This window comes from Palaemon carinicauda, chromosome 37 (genome assembly GCF_036898095.1).
Source record: "Palaemon carinicauda isolate YSFRI2023 chromosome 37, ASM3689809v2, whole genome shotgun sequence".
NCBI lineage: Eukaryota > Metazoa > Arthropoda > Malacostraca > Decapoda > Palaemonidae > Palaemon > Palaemon carinicauda.
The window spans coordinates 40,718,722-40,741,309 of record NC_090761.1 but is presented as its reverse complement, the minus strand read 5'-3'; the positions used below and the strand labels follow the sequence as shown (position 1 = coordinate 40,741,309).

Genomic DNA, 22,588 nt, shown 5'->3' with positions numbered 1-22,588 from the left:
ACTTCGGCTGAAGGGAGGAAATCTATGTTTTCCGGGTTTCGTGAGAGAGCTGCTAGTTCTGATGTTCCATCACCTGAGGCCATAGCCGTTAGAAATAAAGTCTTCCTAAGAAGAGTGATATAAGAGCAGGATTCATTGTCCGTGTCCATCGCAAGTTTGAGAACACCGTTCAGAGACCAAGAGTCCTTTTGTGGCCGAACCGAAGGTCGAAGCCTAGCACATGTTTTTTGGGGTTGATGTGAAATAGGAATCAGCTAGGTTAATGTTGAACCTAACAAGGATGATCTTCTTCAAAGCTGACTTGATGGTGGTTAAAGTGCTAACTGTTAGGCCTTTGTCAAATAGGAACCTCAAGAAAGAGATGGCTAAATGCGGGGACGTACGAGTATGGTCTGCACTCTTAGGGGACCTACTAGTTGTTAACGGCCGAATCATATTGGCGAATTGTCGAGTCCCTTTTGTCCCATTCGATGAAGAGATCGTTTTCCGGTTCAATGTTCGCATCTCTACGAGCTGCCAACTTCCTGTAGTCCACAAAGTTAGAGTTTTGGCTATCCTTGAGTAATCTGACACAGTGAGTTTGGATACTCGGGTCAGTTTGAGGAACGGGATCCGGATGGGACTGAGTTTCAACTCGAGGAGGAGAGGAAACCAACTGTTCTTGGCCAGTGAGGTGGTACTAAAGCCACTGCGCCCCGGAAGGAGCGTAGTTTGTGTAAAAGTTTTTAGAAGATTCCCTGGGGGAGATAGGGAAATCTTCTTCTAATGGTTCCAATCCCGGGGTAATGCGTCCATGGCATAAGCCCGAGGGTCCAGGGTTAGGGTCACATAACAAGGAAGTTAGTGATTCATCTGAGTTGCGAATAGATCTACCTGGAGGCCTGGAACGAGCCTGAGTATCCACTGGAATGAAATTATGTCTAGAGACCATTCTGACTCCAGTGGATCCGTCCTGGATAGTGAGTCCGCTCTCACATTCTGGCCTCCCGCTAGGTGAGGTGCTGACAGGAACCAGCTCTCTTCTGTTGCCCAGGCGAAGATAGTGACCAGGATCTGATTCAGGTTGGGTGACTTGGATCCTCCCCTGTTTCCGTAGTGTACTGCGTCTGTGCTGTCTGACACTACTCTGATGTGGGTCGACCTCGGAGGAGAGTCTCTCTTCAGGGTCAAGAACACTGCCATGGCTTTGAGAACAATGATATGGGACTGTTTCATGGAGAGTGACCAAGAACCTGAAACATCTGATGTTCGGAGTAATCCCCCCCCATCCACTTAGAGACGCGGCTGTATGGAATGTCACTTGTGGAGGTGGGAATTGTAGAGGAACCGATTTGGAGAGGTCCTTCGGTTCGGACCATGGGCGTAGTCTCATTTTCAAGACAGAGGGGATCTTCGAGACCATGTCTCTTATAGGTACTGTAGCTCTCTTTCTCCAAACTCGATTGATGTCTTTGAGTTTGGCTTTTATTAGGAGATCTGTTACTGAAGTGAATTGGAATAGTCCGAGGATACTTTATAAGGCTCTTCGGACACCTGTTTGTGTTTGAGAAAATTTTTGATCTTGGAAACTATTCCTCTTACCTTTTGGAAGGGAGAGACAACGTGTGCTTCGAAAGGTCCCACTGAATGGCTAACCATTCTAAGCGGCCTGATGGTTGCAGGCGAGATTTTTTGGAGATTGACCCGAAATCACAGGTTGTCGAGAAATTGAAGTAATTCCTTCGTAGCTCTGTTGCCTTCTATGACCGGCCGGGCCCAAATGAGCCAACCGGCCAGATAAGCAATGATCTGTATCTCTTGGTTCCTGAGTTGTTCTAACACTCTCTCTCCCAGTTTTGTGACTATCCTGGGATCAATGTTGAGGCCAAAGGGCATGTCTTGAACACAAAGGCTTTCCTGCTTAGGCGGAAACCCAGATAAGAATAGAAGTTTCGAGCTATAGGCGCAAGATAATAGTCGTCGGTAAGATCGACAGAGGTGGTAACGGTCCTACGGGGAAGTAAGGTCCGTACCTGAGAGATAGTCAACATCCGGAACTTGTCGCAGAGAATGTAAGAGTTTAGCTTGACAAGTCCAGGTCCAATCTCAATGCCGACAAGCCTTTCTTCGGAATTGTGAACAGGTGGCTTTGGAACTTCAGTGATCGATCCCGTTTGATTGCTTCTTCTTGAGTAACCCTGTGGTGTACTCTTTCAGGATGGGAGTGGATTTCTGGGAGAAGGTCACTGGTGGAGGAGGAGGACCTTGTGGCCATTTTCACCTCAAACCTTTAGAGATTATGCTATGAGCCCACAGACCGAAGGTCCAATGGTCTCGAAAGTGGTAAAGTCTACCCCCTACCGGGACCACCGCGTTGTGAGGGGGTGAATCTAGGTACTTTCCTTCTCCGAGCCCCCTTCTTTCCTAGGTCCGTCTCGATGGCGAGACTGTCTTCTACTCCTGTAGCTTCCTCTCTGGTGTCCACGAGAGGAGCCTGAGGGTTCGGATCTAGGGCTGTATGCAGGTAAAACATCCCAACGGGGTTGGGCTGTGTACCTGGGGAATCAGTGAGGTAGACCACCTGATGAGGGGGATTTGGATGCATAGACGTCGAATCAGAGGAAGGCTGTGATGACGAGTGGGTAACCGACTATCGATTCCTGTCTGATAGAGGCCTCAGACAGAACGTATTTCCCACAACTAACCCGATCAGACCATCAAACGTGTAGGTCGAATTGGAAGGGCAGATCTTGGAATTATCGTACCCCCCAGACTGACAACATCCTGGTCCAGACAGATCGGGCCTGCCCTTTAGGAAATAATACTGTTACCTTCGGTACCTTGTCTAACCTAACCAAGGCAATCTCTTTCAATCGAACGAATCCGTTGAATGGGAATTCTAGTACCTGGGAGTAAAATCTATGTCCCCCAGAGGGAGGACGTCTATGCCATCCAGATTTATGGTACCATCTATATATGGAACATGTAAGGCAAATCTCTATGCGTTGTTTTTATCGAAGGAGGTTACTTCGATATGCCTGGGGCTGTAGGGGGAAACTTCCGAGTTCCTGAACGGATCTGACTCACCACCATACTTTTGAGCTCCGTCATAGCCCCTTGGTTTTCCCTAGAATGTGTTGCTTTTAGCAGTCACGGTTTATGCAGGGTAACATGAACATCAGGATCCATTAAGGGTCCTAGGTCGGTGACGTAGGTAATTGCAAAGCTGAAGGCTCAAAACTCATCCCCACCTACCTGCCCGTCCATGGGGTCGTCGTCCAACCTTAGAGAGGAGACACTGAGGAGATAGGGACCTCTAGATGGAGCCTTTCTTCCCAACCTTGATACCCAAGGGCGGAGAGCCTCTCTTGCAGGCCAGAGAGATTCATCATCATCCTGACGGGAACCATGTAGGCGAGCCTTCTGTAACAGAAAGGGGACATAAGTCTGGATGTTCCTTGAACTTTGGTTAGTGATCCTATTCACAGGCTGGGATCAGCTGTATAACTCATAAAAATCAATTTTAAAGAAAAGTCATTTAATGTACTATCTTTTGGGGTATAGTTCGACACTTGTATTCATGAAATGTGACACTGTTGGCGCATCCGCCACAGGTTGGCCACCCTTGACTCAGACGTTCAGAACCGGGTCTAACATTATTTACTGGCTATTAGTATTCTATTGATTCATCTGTTCACTGACCAGAGTTTCAAGGAACAGTAGATAGCCTCTCATGGCATGGTTAGTCTCGACCCGGCCCTTCATTAGAAGGGGCCAACGTTCGGTTCCCAGTACTGAGTGGAAACTTATTTCTATTTGAACACTATGTTGTATGGATATTTATTCATATTTAGGCATAGTTAGAATTGAATATGCATAAATATAGGCATAATCAATTTATTTCTATTTGAACACGATGTTGTATGAATATTTATTCATATTTAGGTATAGTTAGAATTGAATATGCACAAATATAGGCACAATCAATTTATTTCTATTTGAACACTATGTTGTATGGATATTTATTCATATTTAGGCATAGTTAAAATTGAAAATGCTTAAATATAGGCATAATCAATTTATTTCTATTTGAACACGATGTTGTATGGATATTTATCCATAGTTAGAATTAAATATATGCATAAATATAGGCATAGTTATGTTCATATATTTTTATTAGGACTTTCAAGAATAGCTAATGAATATTACCAACGCAAATTCAAAGTGTCATTACAGTAAGTACAGTTTACTTTGTATTCATGTTAAATCCTTTCCTTTACAGCAAAACAAGAGATTGGCCACCCGTGGTCTGAGTGATCTCTGTCTGTACCGGAGCTCCGGTAACAATCCCCGGTACAAAGGTCCGTCATAGAGACGTGAACACCAGAGGAAAACTAATATTAACCTCAATGCTGATCGCCTGTACGATATCCGGTTAAGCCGGAGATTCGATGAAAAGGATCGTAATAACGATATTGTGATTATTCATGAAAAAGGGTTCATACCCTGATTCTGATCGTCTGATTGATCTCTGTTTGTAACGGAGAAATAGTGACAAAGGTCCGTCATCGTGAAAACGTGATCCTCAGCGGTACGATAACATTCTCTAATACTGAATGTTTGTGTTATCTCCAGTGAAGCCGGAGATTCGATGAAAAAGGGACCGTAATAATGAAACTGTGAAGTCTTCATCGGTATCACATTGTTAACTCCGGTTCTGGCCGTCTGCTTGATCTCTGTTTGTACCGGAGATCCGGTAGCAAAGGCCCGTCACCGTGATATCGTGACCGTCCCCGGTACGATAACATTAACCTCAATGAATGATTGAGTTATCTCCCGTGAAGCCGGCCGTAACGGTGTAATTATGATCAAACATGACAAAGGTTCGTGTGTAAAAGGCTTCAGCCGGAGTCCGAGTGCCGGTTTTCACCGTTGCACTCCAAAAATCTGCTCCTGTACGTTAACTAGTTCTCACCCAATGAGTATCCATTATAGCGGAACATAACTCAAGGCGGAGCTAAGCATAACTCAAGGCGGAGCTAAGGGTGCCGGTATAAAACGACCCCAATTAATGACTCATACACTAACGAACCTATTAATAGTGTTAGCTATATTAACAGTAACCACATCAAATAAAACGTTTATAATATTAAACGTACTATCATCAACTCTGATACTAAGAGGAGGCCTGAATAACTCGTGACCGTATAAAAACGGAGAACGGGAAATTCACCTCTCTTACTCGAGCTAACAAAGAAAACGAGAGAAGGGATAACTCATATCTGTAGAACAGGCAACGAGCAGTCTCTGTTTTCGTTCTCAAGGTTACATAATAAAAAACTAACATCACACAATAAAATAAGAAAATTAATAAAATTGATTGCTTTTCTTAGTAATTGTAACCAAGAACGAAGAATAACGACAACGTAACAAATAAACAAGGATATAGTCTAAATCGAAGCCTCTGAGGCGAGTACAAACTAACAGACTAAATCGCTAAACTTTAATTCGCTATTCTTTAAATCGCTATTCTTCGTAGGTCCAAATTGGACTTGCAAGCAAATAAATAATACCATAGTAAAAACTAATAAAAATTAATGATAACACAAAAAGGCCATAAAACGTAAGTGATATAACCTAGATGACAGAGTACCAGATGGGCAAAAATAACTAGAATATTTACCGAAGCGAACATAACCCAAAATGGCTGCCGATACCTCGGCAGGACAATCGCTTCCAAAACTAAAAACCACCATATTGGAAACAGAACAAATGCCCGGTACTGTCAAAAGCTGCCAAAACAAACTATGGTACTTAACATTGGTAAGGGTGAAGTAGCAACGTCAGTCATGTTGAAATAACGAGAAACTCTTCGAAAAAACACTGTGCCCAAAAAACTCAACTTGTAAGCAAGTTCCAAAACAGAAGGATGACCTGGTGAGCGCGAGTGGTAGGTGTCGGTAGGGTAACCCAACTGTATTCTCTAGGGCCTGTCACGGCCCTCCCCCTTTGATGAAGGGATTATCTAAATGGAAGACAGCCTGTGAATAGTGTTTTACAAACGCCCTTGTTAGATATACGACACCAACAAGGTGCTCGCGCGAGGGTTGTAACCTCTGCATTCCATGCTTTTAATTTTCTCTGGTATATTTGGAAGATTTATATCAGAAAAAGTACAAAGAAGGACTTTTTCGCCGGCCGTCACAGGTCGACCCAGAAATAAGCTGTTATTCTGCCATATAAGAACTTTCATAGCCTGCCCTCAGATCAGCAGGCTCTTTATGAGTACTGGAAAGGTCAAAACAAAGGTCACAAAGAACCCCATCTCTTCCTTGATTAGGAAAGTGATTGAGTGAGCCTTACAACCAGGCTTCTCCCCTTCCGTTCGTTAACCCCGAGCTCACGACATCAACGGTGTCATACATCCCTGGCTTTCTAAAAGAAATTCTTTGACCCAGGTACTTCAAGCGGGGGTGTGGAAATGGCAATCCGCATTCACCACCCACTACCTGCAAGACATAACCCACAGGACCTTAGATACCTTTGCCTTAGGGCCTGTGGTGGCTGCACAAAATGTGGTTGATAGCACCTCAGCTCCCTTGTAGGATAAGTAGCAGTTGGTTGAGGGCAGATGTTACCTACGATAAGACTTGAATGAATGTGCAAGTGACTGGCCACTTCTCATTTCATTCTCCCTTTCATGGAGTTCAGTATCTGAGGAACTCTGCAAGCTGATCACCTCTAACTGCAGGAGGGTATCATTGTCCTTTGTGTAACCTGATAGATGTGTATATATTTATGTCCTCGATCTCCAAGTGAAGTGTAGTCGAGCAATGTCTAGGTTAAGCACGGAGTTTAGCTCCAATTTTACGTTTACATTGCTCAATTAATGCACCTAGCATGGATTGCCCTGACCGTTAGCCCCCTAATAGTTAACTAGGTGTCAGGTTACCTCTAAACACCTCGTGCAAAGCACAGAGTAACACCCCAGGTCAGTCACCACCCATTTGGTTTTTAGGCTTCCACCCACCATGGAGTGAGTCTCCTCTGCAAAGAGCGTAAGGGTTTTTGTATAGTGTTGGAACAAATTACAAATTTGGAAATATGGTACAGTATGGTCCCAGTATTCGTGGGGGTGACGTCCTTTACCCAACCCCCTTCCGCCAAACTCAAAAAACCGTGAAATTAAGACGCAGTTTTAAAATGCCTCTGTATGAGATCATATGCAATACTAAAAGCTTCCCCAACACTTTCTAAAGACAGTCTTACTCATTAATACAGTGATAATGTAGTAATATTGCATGCAGTTATGTATTTCACTAATGTAGTAATGATAATGTAAACAGATTTTAATTTTGTACTACAATAATATTTTAATCAAAAGGAAACCTAATTACAGGACAGTAATACTGCATAGCATAGTTACCCATACTTATTACTGTACTGAAGAGTCATTTTCTATGCGAACATATCTATTACAATTAACTGAAAATAGAGCAAATTTAAAGGCAAACTTTGATAGATAAATACTTTGCGAACAGTTCAGTTAATACATATAATATAATATGCAATTGAAAAACATTATTAATACACGGTCCCAAAAAATATGCACTTAGAAAATATATATTTTTCTATTATATTAACTGACATTTTTATTTTACGCTTATTATCCAGTTAGGGTGAATTTGAGTGTTTTTCTGCTAAAAAAATACCTGTTTGTGTTGTGTAAATTCGCAAATTTGCGGGGCTACCGGGAATTGAAAAAAAAAATCTAGGTGCCTAACCAGCGAATATGTGGGGCCGCGAATGGCGAACCGCGAATGGGCAAGGGGATACTCTCCTGCAATTTGTTATTTTTCCTAACCTTACAAACCTGAAGCTCTTTACACATACTGGTCCTGCCATCACCTTTCCCCGGAAGTCTTGCTGCAGTTACAAAGTGACGTTCTGTTACTAGTGTGGGTGTGAATTGGGTCGTTGGTCTAACCCCGCTGCCCCCTCGGCTAACTAGCGGAGGGTAATTACTCCTCACAAAAATCTTACTGGCTAGTTTCAGCTATCACCAAAATATATCTCCACAGTAAAGATGTCCAGATTTGTATGGTAGTTTGGAAAAATACAAATTATTTCCAAATTTGTCATGTAAATATTTTTTCCTTCTATCCATGTATGTAATGTGTAAAGGAAAATTATGTTGCCAAGTTATTTCTTTTATAAAGACATTGAGAAGTTTCTGCACCTTAGATTTAGCTATGTTACTTTCATGTAAGTACAGTATTTAAGTAAGAAACTATCATCATTAAATCTTTTATTAAACATGTTAACCCATCAGTCATAGCCCTACAAATTTCTTAAAGTTTGCAGTCTTGACTACATGTATTTAGAAAACATTGTCTACTATTTTGTGTTTTAGACCGAAAACTACAGTGTATGAGTCATTTAAAGATAATGAATGTGGGCTGTACATGAGTGATTGGCTCACATTGATTATTAGTTCCTTAATATATTTTTTTATTTTTCAAGGAAAATAGACTATCAATGGCTTCTTACAAGGTGTGATATTTAAGGCTCGTTATTTTTCAGATTGGAAACATTTTAAATCTGCTACTCTGAATTTGGCCTCAAATGCAATTAAACTTGAAGAGGAGGAAAAGAAAAGGAACACCTTCAGACAGAAAATTCTGTGAGTAAAGTAGTTGCTTACTTATCTGAATAAATTATGACTCCTTATTTGATTTCCAGGTACAACAGTGTTACTTCGTAATTAGCTGCTTATGAGAATATAGTATATCAGAATATATAGCAAAAAGGTAAAAAAATATAGAATTAGATATTTAGGCACACCATACAAAGACATACAGTATAAGTATAGTATACAGTACAGCAACATGTTTGAATTGAACTTACACTATATGAAAATTACATCAGCCTATGCTGGTCCTTGCACCAGGTAATAGGTAGGAACTGACTGATAACTTTAAAAACTCTTCAAAATAACAAGAGACTACCTCTGGTAGAAAAGTATAGGAATAGGAACTACCTCAGATCCAATATGTTTTGTCAATTGGTGAATGATATGGAAAGGTATTGAGGGTCAAATGGAAAGAAAAACCGTCTGCTAATAAAATTTGATCAATTTTGTTTTTAGACACTTCACTGATCATAAAATGAAGTTGTACCTTGAAAGAATCAGAACACACAAGAAGAGTTTTTAATTTTGTAATTTCTGGGTCGATCTGTGGCACCGGGTGAAAAGTCCTTCTTGTATGTCTTTTCTGATAAAACCTTCCAATTATACCAGAGAAAGATAAAAGCATGGAATGCTGAGGTTACAACCCTCGCGCGAGCACCTTTTGGGTGTCGTGTATAAAGCAAAGGCGCGTGAAATCCACTATTCACAGGTTGTCTTCCATTTAGTTAATTCCTTCGTCAAAGGGATGGGCCGATACAACGGCCCTAGACACACCCCCATCGCCGCACCACCCACACCACGACGCGAGCGCCATCTGAACACCATCCTTCTTTTTGGAATACAAAGTGTTGAATTGTTTTGTTGTGCTCTCGGTCTTTTTTATCTATCGTGGATTTATTTTGTCATGTCCGAAGCTCCATCTTCACACATTCCAATGTTAAGTACCATAGTTTGTTTTGACAGTATTTTATTGTACCGGGCTTTTGTTTTATATCCAGTATAGTCTGTTTTATTATTCCCGTCTGGCCTTTCATGGCGGCCATTGTTTGTTCACTTGTTGGGAATTCATCTTTGTCTGCCCGTTTAGTACTCTGTCACTTAGGTTCTTGGTTAAGTCCCTGGCCTTATGCCTTTAGAACCGTTATTATTTTTATTTTTATTTTTTTTGTGTATTTATGCTCATGGTACTTTTTGCTAGTAAGTCCAGCCTACGAACGAGATAGCGATTTAGCTTTGTTTTTGTTTAGCCCCCGCCCCTCCGAGGCGTTCGTCACTCGACTGTGCTATTTATTTTAAGTTTTAGCAGATGCTATTCTTCGATCGTAGTGTTATATGGATGTACATTTTTATTTTATACGTTTATAATAGTGTTGTGTGATTTTTAGTCCTGTTTTTGTGTCCAAGAGAGCGAGAGATTGGGGTCCCCGTTTTCTGTTCGCAGTCACGAGTTACCCCTTTCTCTCGTTTTCTTTCTTTGCTCTGGTGGTTGAGCGGATTTCCCGTTTTCCGTTTTGTGCGTTCAACGGGTTCTCCCTCCCTCACCTCTCCCCCTCGGGGTGGATGATAACTTACGAGTTATTTATTTTTCGTGACTTTTCAATTGTTAGCGTTATTTTGGTCCGTGTTTCGTCCTCTCCCCGTTACGGCTCGGGAGTAGTTTATGAACGTTTTCCACTCCGCCTTGAGTTCTACTCTGGCTTGAGGGATTCTCAATGACTTTCGTTCTATTGTTATATTTATATATTGTTTACTGCATGGGACGGGCTTCATATTGTTTAGATACGACCCTCCGGTGGCCCTTACTGCGGTCTCAGGCCACGGCCATATCCACAATAGCCATTGTTATTACAATTGTGTTTTTATTCACAATAATTATTCAGGACCTTTCTTCTCCCTCCGGCCTCACCGGAGTTTGTAAATACGCTTTGCTATGATCTAAGCCTTAGCCTTTAGCTGCGGCTTGGCTTTTATATCTTCACAATTGAATTATTAGCCACAATTGAATTATTCAGGGTATCTCATTATCCTCCGGCGTCACCGGAGGTCGCCCATACACTTCACACTTATATTTGCCTTGCGTTTGGCTAAGACGGCATTATTCAGGACATTTCATTACGCTCCGGCTTCACCGGAGGTCGCCCATACACTTAACACTTATATTTGCCTTGCCTTTAGCTAAGGCTGGTGTTTATATTTATTTTAAGGGCATGTCACTGCTTCCCCGACCCTCGCAGGTCGGCAGATTGCTTTGAGTTATTTATCCTTATGTCATTAACAGACATTAGGTAAATTACAAATATACAAACATTTGGATATTATAGTGCCAACAATGGTTTTGGCCGAATAGCGATTTAAACGTTTGCGATTTAGTCTGTTAGTTTGTACTCGCCCCAGGAAGGCTCGATTTAGACTATATCCTTATTTATTGGTTACGTTGTCGTTATTCTTCGTTCTTGGTTATTACAATGACTAAAAATGAAAAAGAAAAAGGAAAAAATAAAAATAAAATAAAAGCAATCAGTTTTTTACTTTCCTTATATTATTGTGTGATGTTAGCTTTTATTATGTAACCTTGAGAGTGAGAGCATAGGGTGCTCGTTTATTAGCTCGAGTAAGGGAGGTGATTTTCCCGTTCTCCGTTTTTATACGTTCACGAGTTATTCAGGCCTCCTCTTATTATCAGAGTTGATGATAGTACGTTTAATGTTATACACGTTTTATTGATGTGGTTACTGTTAATATAGCTAACACTATTAGTAGGAACGTTGGTGTATGAGTCATTAATTGGGTTCGATTTATACCGACACCCTCAGCTCCGCCTTGAGTTATGCTTAGCTCCGCCTTGAGTTATACGCCGCTATAATGGATACTCATTGGGTGAGAACTAGTCAGATATTTGGAGTGCAACGGTGAAATCCGGCACTCAGACTCCGGCTGAGACCTTTTTGCACACGAACCTTTGTCATGTTTGATCTCAATTACACCTTTCCGGCCCCTTTTTTCATCGAATCTCCGGCTTCGCTGGAGATAACTCAAACATTCATTGAGGTTAATGTTATCGTACCGGTGACGGTCACGATCTCACGGAGACTGGCCTTTGCTACCGGATCTCCCATACAAACAGAGATCAAGCAGACGTCCAGAACCGGAGTTAACAATGTGATACCGATTACCGATGAGGATTTCACAGTTTCATTATTACGGTCCCTTTTTCATCGAATCTCCGGCTTCACTGGAGATAACACAGACATTCAGTTTTAGAGAATGTTATCGTACCGGTGAGGATCACGTTTTCACGTTGCCGGACCTTTGTCACTGGTTCTCCGGTACAAACAGAGATCAATCAGACGATCAGAATCAGGGTATGAACCCTTTTTTCATGAATAATCACAATATCGTCATTACGATCCTTTTCATCGAATCTCCGGCTTAACTGGATATCGTACAGGCGATCAGCATTGAGGTTAATATTAGATTTCCTCTGGTTCACATTGTCACTATGACGGACCTTTGTTTGTACCGGGGATGGTTACCGGAGATCCGGTACAGTCGGAGATCACTCAGACCACGGGTGGCCAATCTTTTGTTTTACCTGTAAAGGGAAGGATTTAACAAAAAAAAAAAAAAAAAAAAAAAAAAAAAAAAAAAAATTTATGAACGTAACTATGCCTATATTTATGCATGTATTTAATTCTAACTATGTATAAATATGGATAAATATCCATACAACATCGTGTTCAAATAGAATTAAATTAATTATGCCTATATTTATGCATATTCAATCCTAACTATGTCTAAATATGGCTAAATATCCATACAACATAGTGTTCAAATAGAAATACATTAATTATGCCTATATTTATGCATAGTCAATTCTAACTGTCTAGATATGGATAAATATCCATACAACATACTGTAGTGTTCATATAGAAATAAATTTCCACCCAGTGGTGAATGCGCCAACAGTGTCACATTTCATGAATACAAGTGTCGCACTATACCCCAGAAGATAATACATTAAATAACTTTTCTTTAAAATTGCTTTTTAAGAGTTATACAGCTGATCCCAGCCTGTGAATAGGATCGCTAACCAAAGTTCAAGGAACATCCAGACTTATGTCCCCTTTGTGTTACAGAAGGTTCGCCTGCATGGTTCCCATCAGGATGATGATGATTCTCTCTGGCCTGCAAGAGAGGCTCTCCGCCCTTGGGTATCGAAGTTGGGAAGGAATGCTCCATCTAGAGGTCTCTATCTCCTCGGAGTGTCCTCTCTAAGGTTGGACAACGACCCCATGGACGGGCAGGTAGGTGGGGATGAGTTTTGAACCTTCAGCTATGCAATTACCTACGTCACCGACCTAGGACCATTAAAGGATCCTAATGTTCATGTTACCCTGCATAAACTGTGACGGCTAAAAGCAACACATTCTAAGGAAATCCAAGGGGCTATGACGCAGCTCTAAGGTATGGTGGTGAGTCAGTGCCGTTCAGGAACTCGGATATAGGTGGTACCATAAATCTGGAGGGCATAGACGTCCTCCCTCTGGGGGACCTAGATTTTACTCCCAGGTACTAGAATTCCCATTCAACGGATTCGTTCGATTGAAAGAGATTGCCTTGGTTAGCTTAGACAAGGTACCGAAGGTAACGGTATTATTTCCTAAAGGGCAGGCCCGATCTGTCTGGACCAGGATGTTGTCAGCCTGGGGGGTACGATAATTCCAGGCTCTGCCCTTCCAGTTCGACCTACACGTTTGTTGGTCTGATCGGGTCAGTTGTGGGAAGTACGTTCTGTCTGAGACCTCTATCAGACAGGAATCGATAGTCGGTTTCCCACTCGTCATCACAGCCTTCCTCTGGTTCGACGCTTTTGTATCTGACCCCCCATCATCAGGTGGTCTACCTCAATGATTCCCCAGGTACACAGCCCAACTCCGTTGGGATGTTTTGCCTGCATACAGCCCTAGATCCGAACCCTCAGGCTCCTTTCATGGACACCAGAGAGGAAGCTACAGGAGTAGAAGACAGTTCTCTCCTTCTGTAAAGTGTCCCCCCCCCTAGGAAAAAGGGGGCTCGGAGAAGGGAAGGACCTAGATTCACTCCCTCACAACGCGGTGGTCCCGGTAGAGGGAAGACTTTACCACTTTCGTGACCATTGGACTCGGTCTGTGGGATCATAGCATAGTCTCTTAACGGTTTGAGATGAAAATGGCCTCAAGGTCCTCCTCCTCCGCCAGTGACCTTCTCCCAGAAATCCACTCCCGTCCTGAAAGAGTACACCACAGGTTTACTCAAGAAAAAGCAATCAAACGACTATCTCTCAGGTACGGACCTTACTTCTCCGTGGGACCGTCACCACCTCTGTCGATCTTACCGACCGCTATTAGCTTGCGCCTATAGCTCGAAACTTCTCTTCTTATCTGGGTTTCCACCTAAGCAGGAAAGCCTTTGTGTTCAAGACATGCCCTTCGGCCTCAACATTGATCCCAGGATATTCATGAGACTGGGAGAGGCAGTGTTAGAACAACTCAGGAACCAAGAGATACAGATCATTGCTTATCTGGCCGGTTGGCTCATTTGGGCCCGGCCGGCCATAGAAGGCAACAGAGCTACGAAGGAATTACTTCGATTGCTCGACAACCTGTGATTTCGGGTCAATCTCCATAAGTCTCGCCTGCGACCATCAGGCCACTTAGAATGGTTAGCCATTCAGTGGTACCTTTCGAAGCACACGTTGTCTCTCCCTTCCAAAAGTAAGAGGAATAGGTTCCAAGATCAAGAATTTCTCAAGCACAAACAGGTGTCCAAAGAGCCTAGAAAGTATCCTCGGCCTTTCCCAATTCACTTCAGTAACAGATCTCCTAATAAAAGCCAAACTCAAGACATCAATCGATTTTGGAGAAAGAGAGCTACAGTACCTATAAGAAGACAAGGTCTCGAAGATCCCCTCTGTCGGGAAAATGAGACTACGCCCATGGTCCGAACCGAAGAACCTCTCCAAAGCGGTTCCTCTACAATTCCCACCTCCACAAGTGACATTCCATTCAGCCGTGTGTCTAAGTGGATGGGGGGATTTCTCCGAACATCAGATGTTTCAGGTTCTTGGTCACTCTCCATGGAACAGTCCCATATCAATGTTCTCGAAGCCATGGCAGTGTTCTTGACCCTGAAGAGAGAGACTCCTCCGAGGTCGACCCACATCAGAGTAGTGTCAGACAGCACAGACGAGGTACACTACGGAAACAGGGGAGGATCCAAGTCACCCAACCTGAATCAGATCCTGGTCACTTTCTTCGCCTGGGCAACAGAAAAGAACTGGTTCCTGTCAGCACCTCACCTAGCGGGAGGCCAGGATGTGAGAACGGGCTCACTATCCAGGACGAGTCCCCTGGAGTCAGAATTTCATTCCGGTGGATACTCAGGCTCGTTCCAGGCATCCAGGTAGATCTATTCACATCTCAGATCAATCACAAACTTCCTTGTTATGTGACCCCAATCCTGGACCCTCGGGCTCATGCCATGGACGCATTACCCCGGGATTGGAACCATTAGAGGAAGATTTCCCTATCTCTCCCAGTGAATCTTCTAAAAACTTTTACACCGACTGCGCTCCTTCCGGGGCGCAGTGGCTTTAGTACCACCTCACTGCCCAAGAACAGTTGGTTTCCTCTCCTCCTCGAGTGGAAACTCCGTCCCATCCGGATCCCGTTCCTCAAACTGACCCGAGTATTCCAAACTCACTGTGTCAGATTACTCAAGGATGGCCAAAACCCTAACTTTGTGGACTACAGGAAGTTGGCAGCTCGTAGAGACGCGAACATTGAACCGGAAAACGATTTCTTCATCGAATCAGACAAAAGGGACTCGACAATTCGCCAATATGATTCGGCCGTTAACCCCCAAAATAGGTGGTCCCCTTGGAAAGTTATTCCTCTTCTCCAAGATACTTCTCTATGTCCGGTCACCACTCTCAGGGCCTTTTTAGCCACGACTGCTACCCGATCGTCTGGCCCCTTGTTTATCAGAGAACAAGGAGGTACCATTCCCATACGTGGTATTAGGCTATAGATCCTATACTTCGTTTAACAAGCCAATCCGGGATCATTTCCCCCAGAAGATGGACTTTGATGACCTTATAAAGTTCACGGGTTGGGAATCTCCTATGGTCTTCAAACGCCACTATCTAGTGAACTTACAGGCTCTTAAATACCCAACAGTTGCAGCTGGGAGCCTTATCTCTCCCCAGTGATCTTTTGTTCTTCCTTTCATCCGTCTCTTTTCTTCTCCCTCCTACCCGCCACTCGCACCACGACGCCGCTGCCTTGGTGGTTCGTTAGCCCTAAGTTTATTACATATTAGGTTATGTTTGTAACTATTATTGATTACCGTTGTTATAGGGTTGGGATATTCTTAGCCATGTCAGTTTTGTAGCATGTTTCCTCTGATACTCGGAGGCTTCCCTGTTATCATGTTTGTTTACCTTAATTATTTATGATTTTCTTTACATGGTGTTGTTTCTCTCCCCTCATTAAATTAGTTATTGTTGGGCTTGGCAGGCATTCTCTGGTACATTTTCACCCGGCGCCACAGATCGACCCAGAAAAGGGATTTTGACGAAGGAAAAATCTATTTCTGGGGAGAGACCTGTGGCGCCCGGTGAAACCCTTCCCCCTTTATTTTACACGATCCCACCCTTTCCTTTCCAAGCCGTCATGACCATTACAGAAGGATGTTGTTCAGATGGCGCTCGCGTCGTGGCGTGGGTGGTGCGGCGATGGGGGTGTGTCTAGGGCCGTTGTATCGGCCCATCCCTTTGACGAAGGAATTAACTAAATGGAAGACAACCTGTGAATAGTGGATTTCACGCGCCTTTGCTTTATACACGACACCCAAAAGGTGCTCGCGCGAGGGTTGTAACCTCAGCATTCCATGCTTTTATCTTTCTCTGGTATAATTGGAAGGTTTTATCAGAAAAGACATACAAGAAGGACTTTTCACCGGGCGCCACAGGTCTCTCCCCAGAAATAGATTTTTCCTTCGTCAAAATCCCTTTTTTTTTATGACATGTATAGAAGATGCATTTGCCTTAATATGTGATTCATTACTTTTAGTGAGCTCAGAACTAAAGCAGGCTGTAAAAAAATCAGTTGATTAATGTTATAACTAATGTACCATACTGGTTTGATGTTCAAGCATGAAATAGATATTGAAATCCCCAATGCATTAGGAGAATGTTAAGTGAACTGGAAGAACCAGCTATCAATGGTATTTCTTGCAAAAAGAGCCAGTTTTTAAGGCCTAGTTATGCTTTTATTTCCTACAGGGACTGTTAGCATAGATTAAGATATCCCAGTGAAACCTACTAAGTTCTTAAGAATTTTATATCTTTGATAATCACTGACACTAATATGAATAATAAACATGATTTTAATGATAGAATGTATTTTTGTACTCTGCTGATGTTTATATTGCTTCTACTCAAAGCTGTGTCAATATCTACCAGAAGATAAAAATTTCCTGTTCTCTCCTTCTGTAAAGTGTCCCCCCCCTCGAACCACTACGTCATTAGGCGGTTCATACATAGCTAGTGCATCTTACCTTCTGCTTTTCAGTTTTCAAAGTCGGAAACCCAATCATTAATCTCTTGACATCACTGATAAGTAAGGAGGAGGGATATGAAAATGAATTTTATCCTCAAAATTCTGTTTATTTTAATAAAACTCCCTGGATATTCATATTGCTAATTCCCACACACTGCTAAAGGTGGGATTGCAAAGGGAAGAGGAGGGAAAGAAATAATGTAGAGTAATAGATTTAACCACCACTCAAGATTAGTTTAAACTATGCATATCAGCTGATTTCAAGTAGGTTCCTCTTTAATTCTCTTATATTCAAAGATGTTCTTTTATTTACACTCGCTAATGTCAAAGAAATTTAACTACTGTATTCATAAACGAGGTTATACTGTACCATTGATTGTTCTATAGAACACCACACACAGGGTTTCCAATGCTTGCTTACCAGAATGCATGAAATATCACATGAGGTTGGCCTGAAGATAAATAGAAGAAAGACAGAGTTGATGAGAACGGAGTATGCAATGGAAGATGCAATTTCATTGGAAGGAGAGAGGATTAATGAGGTAGAATCATTCAAGTATTTAGGAACTATGATCTCCAATACAGGGTCGCTAGAATTGGATTTTAGTGGAAGTTTGAAAATAGCAAATCAGACAATGGCTAGATTAAGTAAAATTTGGAAATCAAATTGCCTGAAATTAATTATAAAAATCATACTATATATTAGTTTAGTGAGATCGGTGTTACTATATGGACACGAGTCATTATATGACAATGAAACAGTCTCCAATAGATTTAGTAGATTTGAGAACAAAGCCCTGAGAAGGATATTGGGAGTTAAATGACAGGACAGGATTAGAAAGGAAGCTATAAGAGAGATTACTCGAGTGCTATATGTGGATGAGATCATGATGAGAGGTAGATGTACAGTAGATGGTGTGGGCATGCTCTTCGCACTCCCCAAGAGAGATTAGTTCACCAAACGTTTAGCTGGGATCCACAAGGCACTAGAAGTGTTGGAAGACCCAGACCTACATGGCTGAGGACTATGAACTGTGAAGTAGGAGATGATGAATGGAGAATATTGGATTAAAAGCTCAATATAGAGACGACTGACGGAATCTAACAGAGGCCCTTTGCATCAATAGTTGTAGGAGGAGATGATGATGATGAATAGACCTAGAATAAAATATCTCTTTCAAGCACCAAATCATTCCCATTCACAATAATCAAACCATTTGCAGGTAATGGCTCAACTACAGATAACTTTCACCAACCAGAAAAACAAAGACATTCTACTGTATACAGTATATGTAATCTAAGTACCATGAGGATTCAGATTTAGGGAAATTTCCCAACATTGCCTATTCAATCCTCACATGAATAAATTTGTAGGGAAAAGGCATTCAAAATTATATGGTTGTCTAGGAATACTAGATATGTAGACCATGTTTAGTAGCCATTGTTATTGATGGTGAAATGTAAACAATATAGTTTACTTTTTGTGCGTTGTACGTGGGAAAAACATGTTATGGAATCAGCTTTATTTTGTTTATATGTAATTTCTAGGGATACAGAAAGTAAAATAATATTTGATAACATACTTTGAAGAAAAACCTAGCCTACACTCAGCTGATTTCTAATTTATGGTTATACTACAGATATGAAATAAATTAATTAGAATTTACCTTAAATTTTGACCTTGTGTAATCTAAAGGTTGTCTATTATACATTGATATATACAGTATTTACATTTATTTACTTATTGATTTACAAAAATAGTATTTTTGTATAATTTTTTCATGATTTTCTTTGATTTTAATGATTTTGAAAGTACAGTAGTAGTAATCTGGTAGTTCCCAGATTACTGGCTATTGTTCTCTAGAGCTGTAATCATTTTGTTTTGATTTAGCTGCTCATTTTGATGTTACCCTAGCTAATATTCTATACATTTTGGTATGATTTAGTTTGGTTTTATGCTACCAGAAACATATTTTCAATAGGAACAGACTATCAGTGATAACGGACAGCCCCCCCCCCATTAGTACGTTGCAAAGTTCAACTACCTCATTATGGATATCTGCATGCTTGGAGATGGGGCATTACAAACAAAAATGGTATTTATTGTAGCATGTAACCTAGTACATTGCTATATCTTTTTCTTTTTTCTGTGATTACTTACCAAAAGAATTAGTATCATAAGTCTGATTTTTTTATGGAAAAGTGTTTATGATTGTTATTTTCTAGCGATCTAGAAATAGATGTAAAACAAAAGCAATTGAAGAAAAAGCAACAAGAACATCAGCAAAGACAGGAGCAACTAAAATTGGAGCAGCAACAGCAATGGCAGAGGCAGAGTCAAGAACACTTTGATATACAACAGCCACAGCACTGGCAAAGTCCACAAACTTGCAAGATCAGCAGTGTTTCTCTTAGTCCCAGTCCCAACATTCCTATGAATAAGGTCAGTGCTGGTACTGTGCTTTACTATTATATGTAAATACAGTAACCTATCATACCAACATTGAAATTTACGTACTTCCAACTATGCAAATGGGTGCAAAAGTAGTAATTGAAAAATTTAAATACACAAAAGATAAAAAATTAAGGCTGAATTTCAAATTGTGCAGGAAAGTGGTACAGTAGTTAGTTTGCTGCTCTGGCTCTTGGTGGCATGCTAAGTCTTATCCCATGTTTGTTAATACCTGCCTCAGTCATGTGTCCAATCTCAAAACAATTTTTTATTTCAATTCAAAGCTAAGCAGTTAGTCCTTTGTGTAGGAATTGTAAAATTGTAAAGTATTATCAATCAAGATGTTTAATAGTAAGCAAAAATGTATTATACCTCTGGTGCTGATAAGAAATGGCATGTAATAACAAGGGAAATGATAGTGAGGGTGGAAAAATAATAGAACTAGTAACTTAGTTTGAGTCGAGCCCCCCATGCCAGCTGATCTACCTTATTAGGTAAGATTACTTACTAAGTGATTTTTCTTTAATTAGGATTAACACTTTTCTTTAATATGACTTGTAGCTAATGTTAAGAAGATATGCTTTAACTATTTTCTTCATTTTTTTTAATTGATATTGATGTAGTTGGATAGGATAATTTTCATGAAAGCTGCTTAATTTAGGTTGATGGCATACGCATAAAATATATTTACTTATCCAGCAATAATGCAAGAAAATACTTTAAATGGCTGGTCATTAGAAATAAAAAAGTAAGGAAGAACAAAATCTAGTGCAAGTTAATAACTTTTTAAAAGTATTTGGCAATAATCCCTCGCTATATCATGGTTCAACCATCACTTGCTCAGTACATTGCAGATTTATGAATATCTGTAAATCTATATCAAGGATGACTGTTTATATCATGGGTTTCTGAGGGCAGATAAGCTTTATTTGTTCCATAACTGAAATATAAACATATGCTATTTATATGAGTATTACTTTCAGTGAAGCTGAAAGGACAAGCCATAAGAAAATTAGCAAGGGTTAACCACCCATCCTGCTAGTTAGCAGTGGGTGGGGGCTGGTAACTACCCCTCTCGCTCACATACTGATGATTATACTTCACTTTGCTTTTGGCTCGGACGATGAACGCTTGTTACTGCTCTTCATTTATCATTTTGGGCTGCCATTGATCTTAGTGCTTTCTCTTCCAGATTGTGTTCATGTTTGTGTGTGTGGGTGCCCTTCCTTGCCTGTCATGCACACCTGCCCTAGTCCCGAGGACTGCTTCTGCGGTACCTTTATGTCATCCGAGGATACTGATCCTCACCATCTGTGTCCGACTTGTCGAGGGCAGGGTTTTACGGAGGATAGTCAGTCTATTGATTGTCAGGAGTAGTCTGCCTCCCAGTGGGAAAAGTTTGTGTGACGGCAGATGAAGAAGTCTAAAAAGGACTTTTTCCTTCGAAGGTTTCCAAGAAGCAGTAGAAACCCGAAGCTGCTTCTTCCATTCCCCGATTTTCCTCCGAAGCTTCTACTTGAACGGTTCCCTCCGGGGATCGATTGAGTATTAGCGTTGACCCTTTAACTCCGGGTCAACCCCGGTCCTTGAGAGACGGTGTCGACTCCCCTAGCGAGGCGCCCCGCCTCTCCCCTTGATATAGACCTTACCTCTTTCTCCTGTGTCTCAGGTGTGGCCATCCCTGGGATTGCCCGGTCTGCCTTCCAAGGAGGTGTTGCTTGAACTTCTTCAGCGAGGTGCTAAATTGCAGCGTTCTTCCAAGTTCGAGGTGGATCCATTGTCTCTGATTGCGATGGTCATTTCAGAGGCTTCGTCCGTTGCCATGCCTGCGGACTCTGCTCTTGCCTCTTCCTCTGCTCTGTCAGCTGCTGCTGAGGACTGCGCTTCCCTTCCTGAGTCTTTGGGGGAGGAGCAAAGTCCAAGGCTAGTCGTGAATATGGCTGCCCTCGCCAAACTTGCCCACCTTCATCTCAGTCAAGCTTTTTCACCTTCGGTGAAACGCCTTCTTTTTGGTTCGTCGGCTTCCTCTTTGGAGGATCCTCCTGGTTTATCTGATTTTTCATCCTTCGTCCATTCCCCTGGATTCTCCTGCTCGCCGATGAAGTTTCGTTCATGATCCTCTTCTGATGGTGACCGCCCTAGTGTAGATTATCAGTCAGCTGCTTACCAATCTTCAACTCGCCCATCTCTGACTCGTCAATCTACTAGACGCTGTTCTCATGCTCGCCATTCGCCAGCTCATTGCTCACCTGCTAACCAATCGTCTGTTCATCATTTGCCTGCTCGTAATTCACCTGATCGTCGATCGTCTGCTCACTCTTCACCTACTCGCCTATTGCCTGCTCGCTGATCGGTTGCTCACTCTTCACCAGCTTCCTGATCACCTGCTCACTCTTCACCTGCTTGCCGATCGCCTATTTGCCAACTCATCACCCTCCTATTCGTCGGGCCCTGGTTGCTGACATTCCTGTTCGCCAGCCTTCACCAGTTCCCCAACAATCTTTGGTTTCTCGTTGACCCTCAGCTCACGCCGATGACTCATCACTCCTCTTCAGAGGAGAGTAAGACTGCACTCGTCACCGATCTTCCAGGCGCTGTTTGCCATCTCACCGCTTGCCAACTCACTGTTCACCAATTCATTGCCGATTGCTGACCCATCGGCATCCGGCTCATCATGTTTCATCTCTATCTCCAAAGAGACCAGCGGAACGACAGCTTCTTTGCACGAGCACGTCTTATCAGAGTAATTGCGACATCAGTCTCCTGTTCACCAGCGTTCGGAGGAACATCTTAAGACGAGAAGTAGACAGGTGGTCAGACCTTCGTCTCCTTGAACTTCAGCTCCTTCTAGGAAGGATAAGGCTT

General features: G+C 42.0%; 1 protein-coding gene across 1 annotated transcript in view; it reads left to right on the top strand.

The window, feature by feature from the left end:
• LOC137629593 (serine-rich adhesin for platelets-like) overlaps positions 1 to 22,588 on the top strand; it is a 178,183-nt gene that overhangs the window by 64,489 nt on the left and 91,106 nt on the right. Inside the window, exons 6-7 of the mRNA XM_068361050.1 lie at positions 8,563 to 8,662; positions 19,498 to 19,714. Of these exons, the coding sequence (XP_068217151.1) occupies positions 8,563 to 8,662; positions 19,498 to 19,714 (317 nt within the window). The remainder of the gene's footprint in view (positions 1 to 8,562; positions 8,663 to 19,497; positions 19,715 to 22,588) is intronic.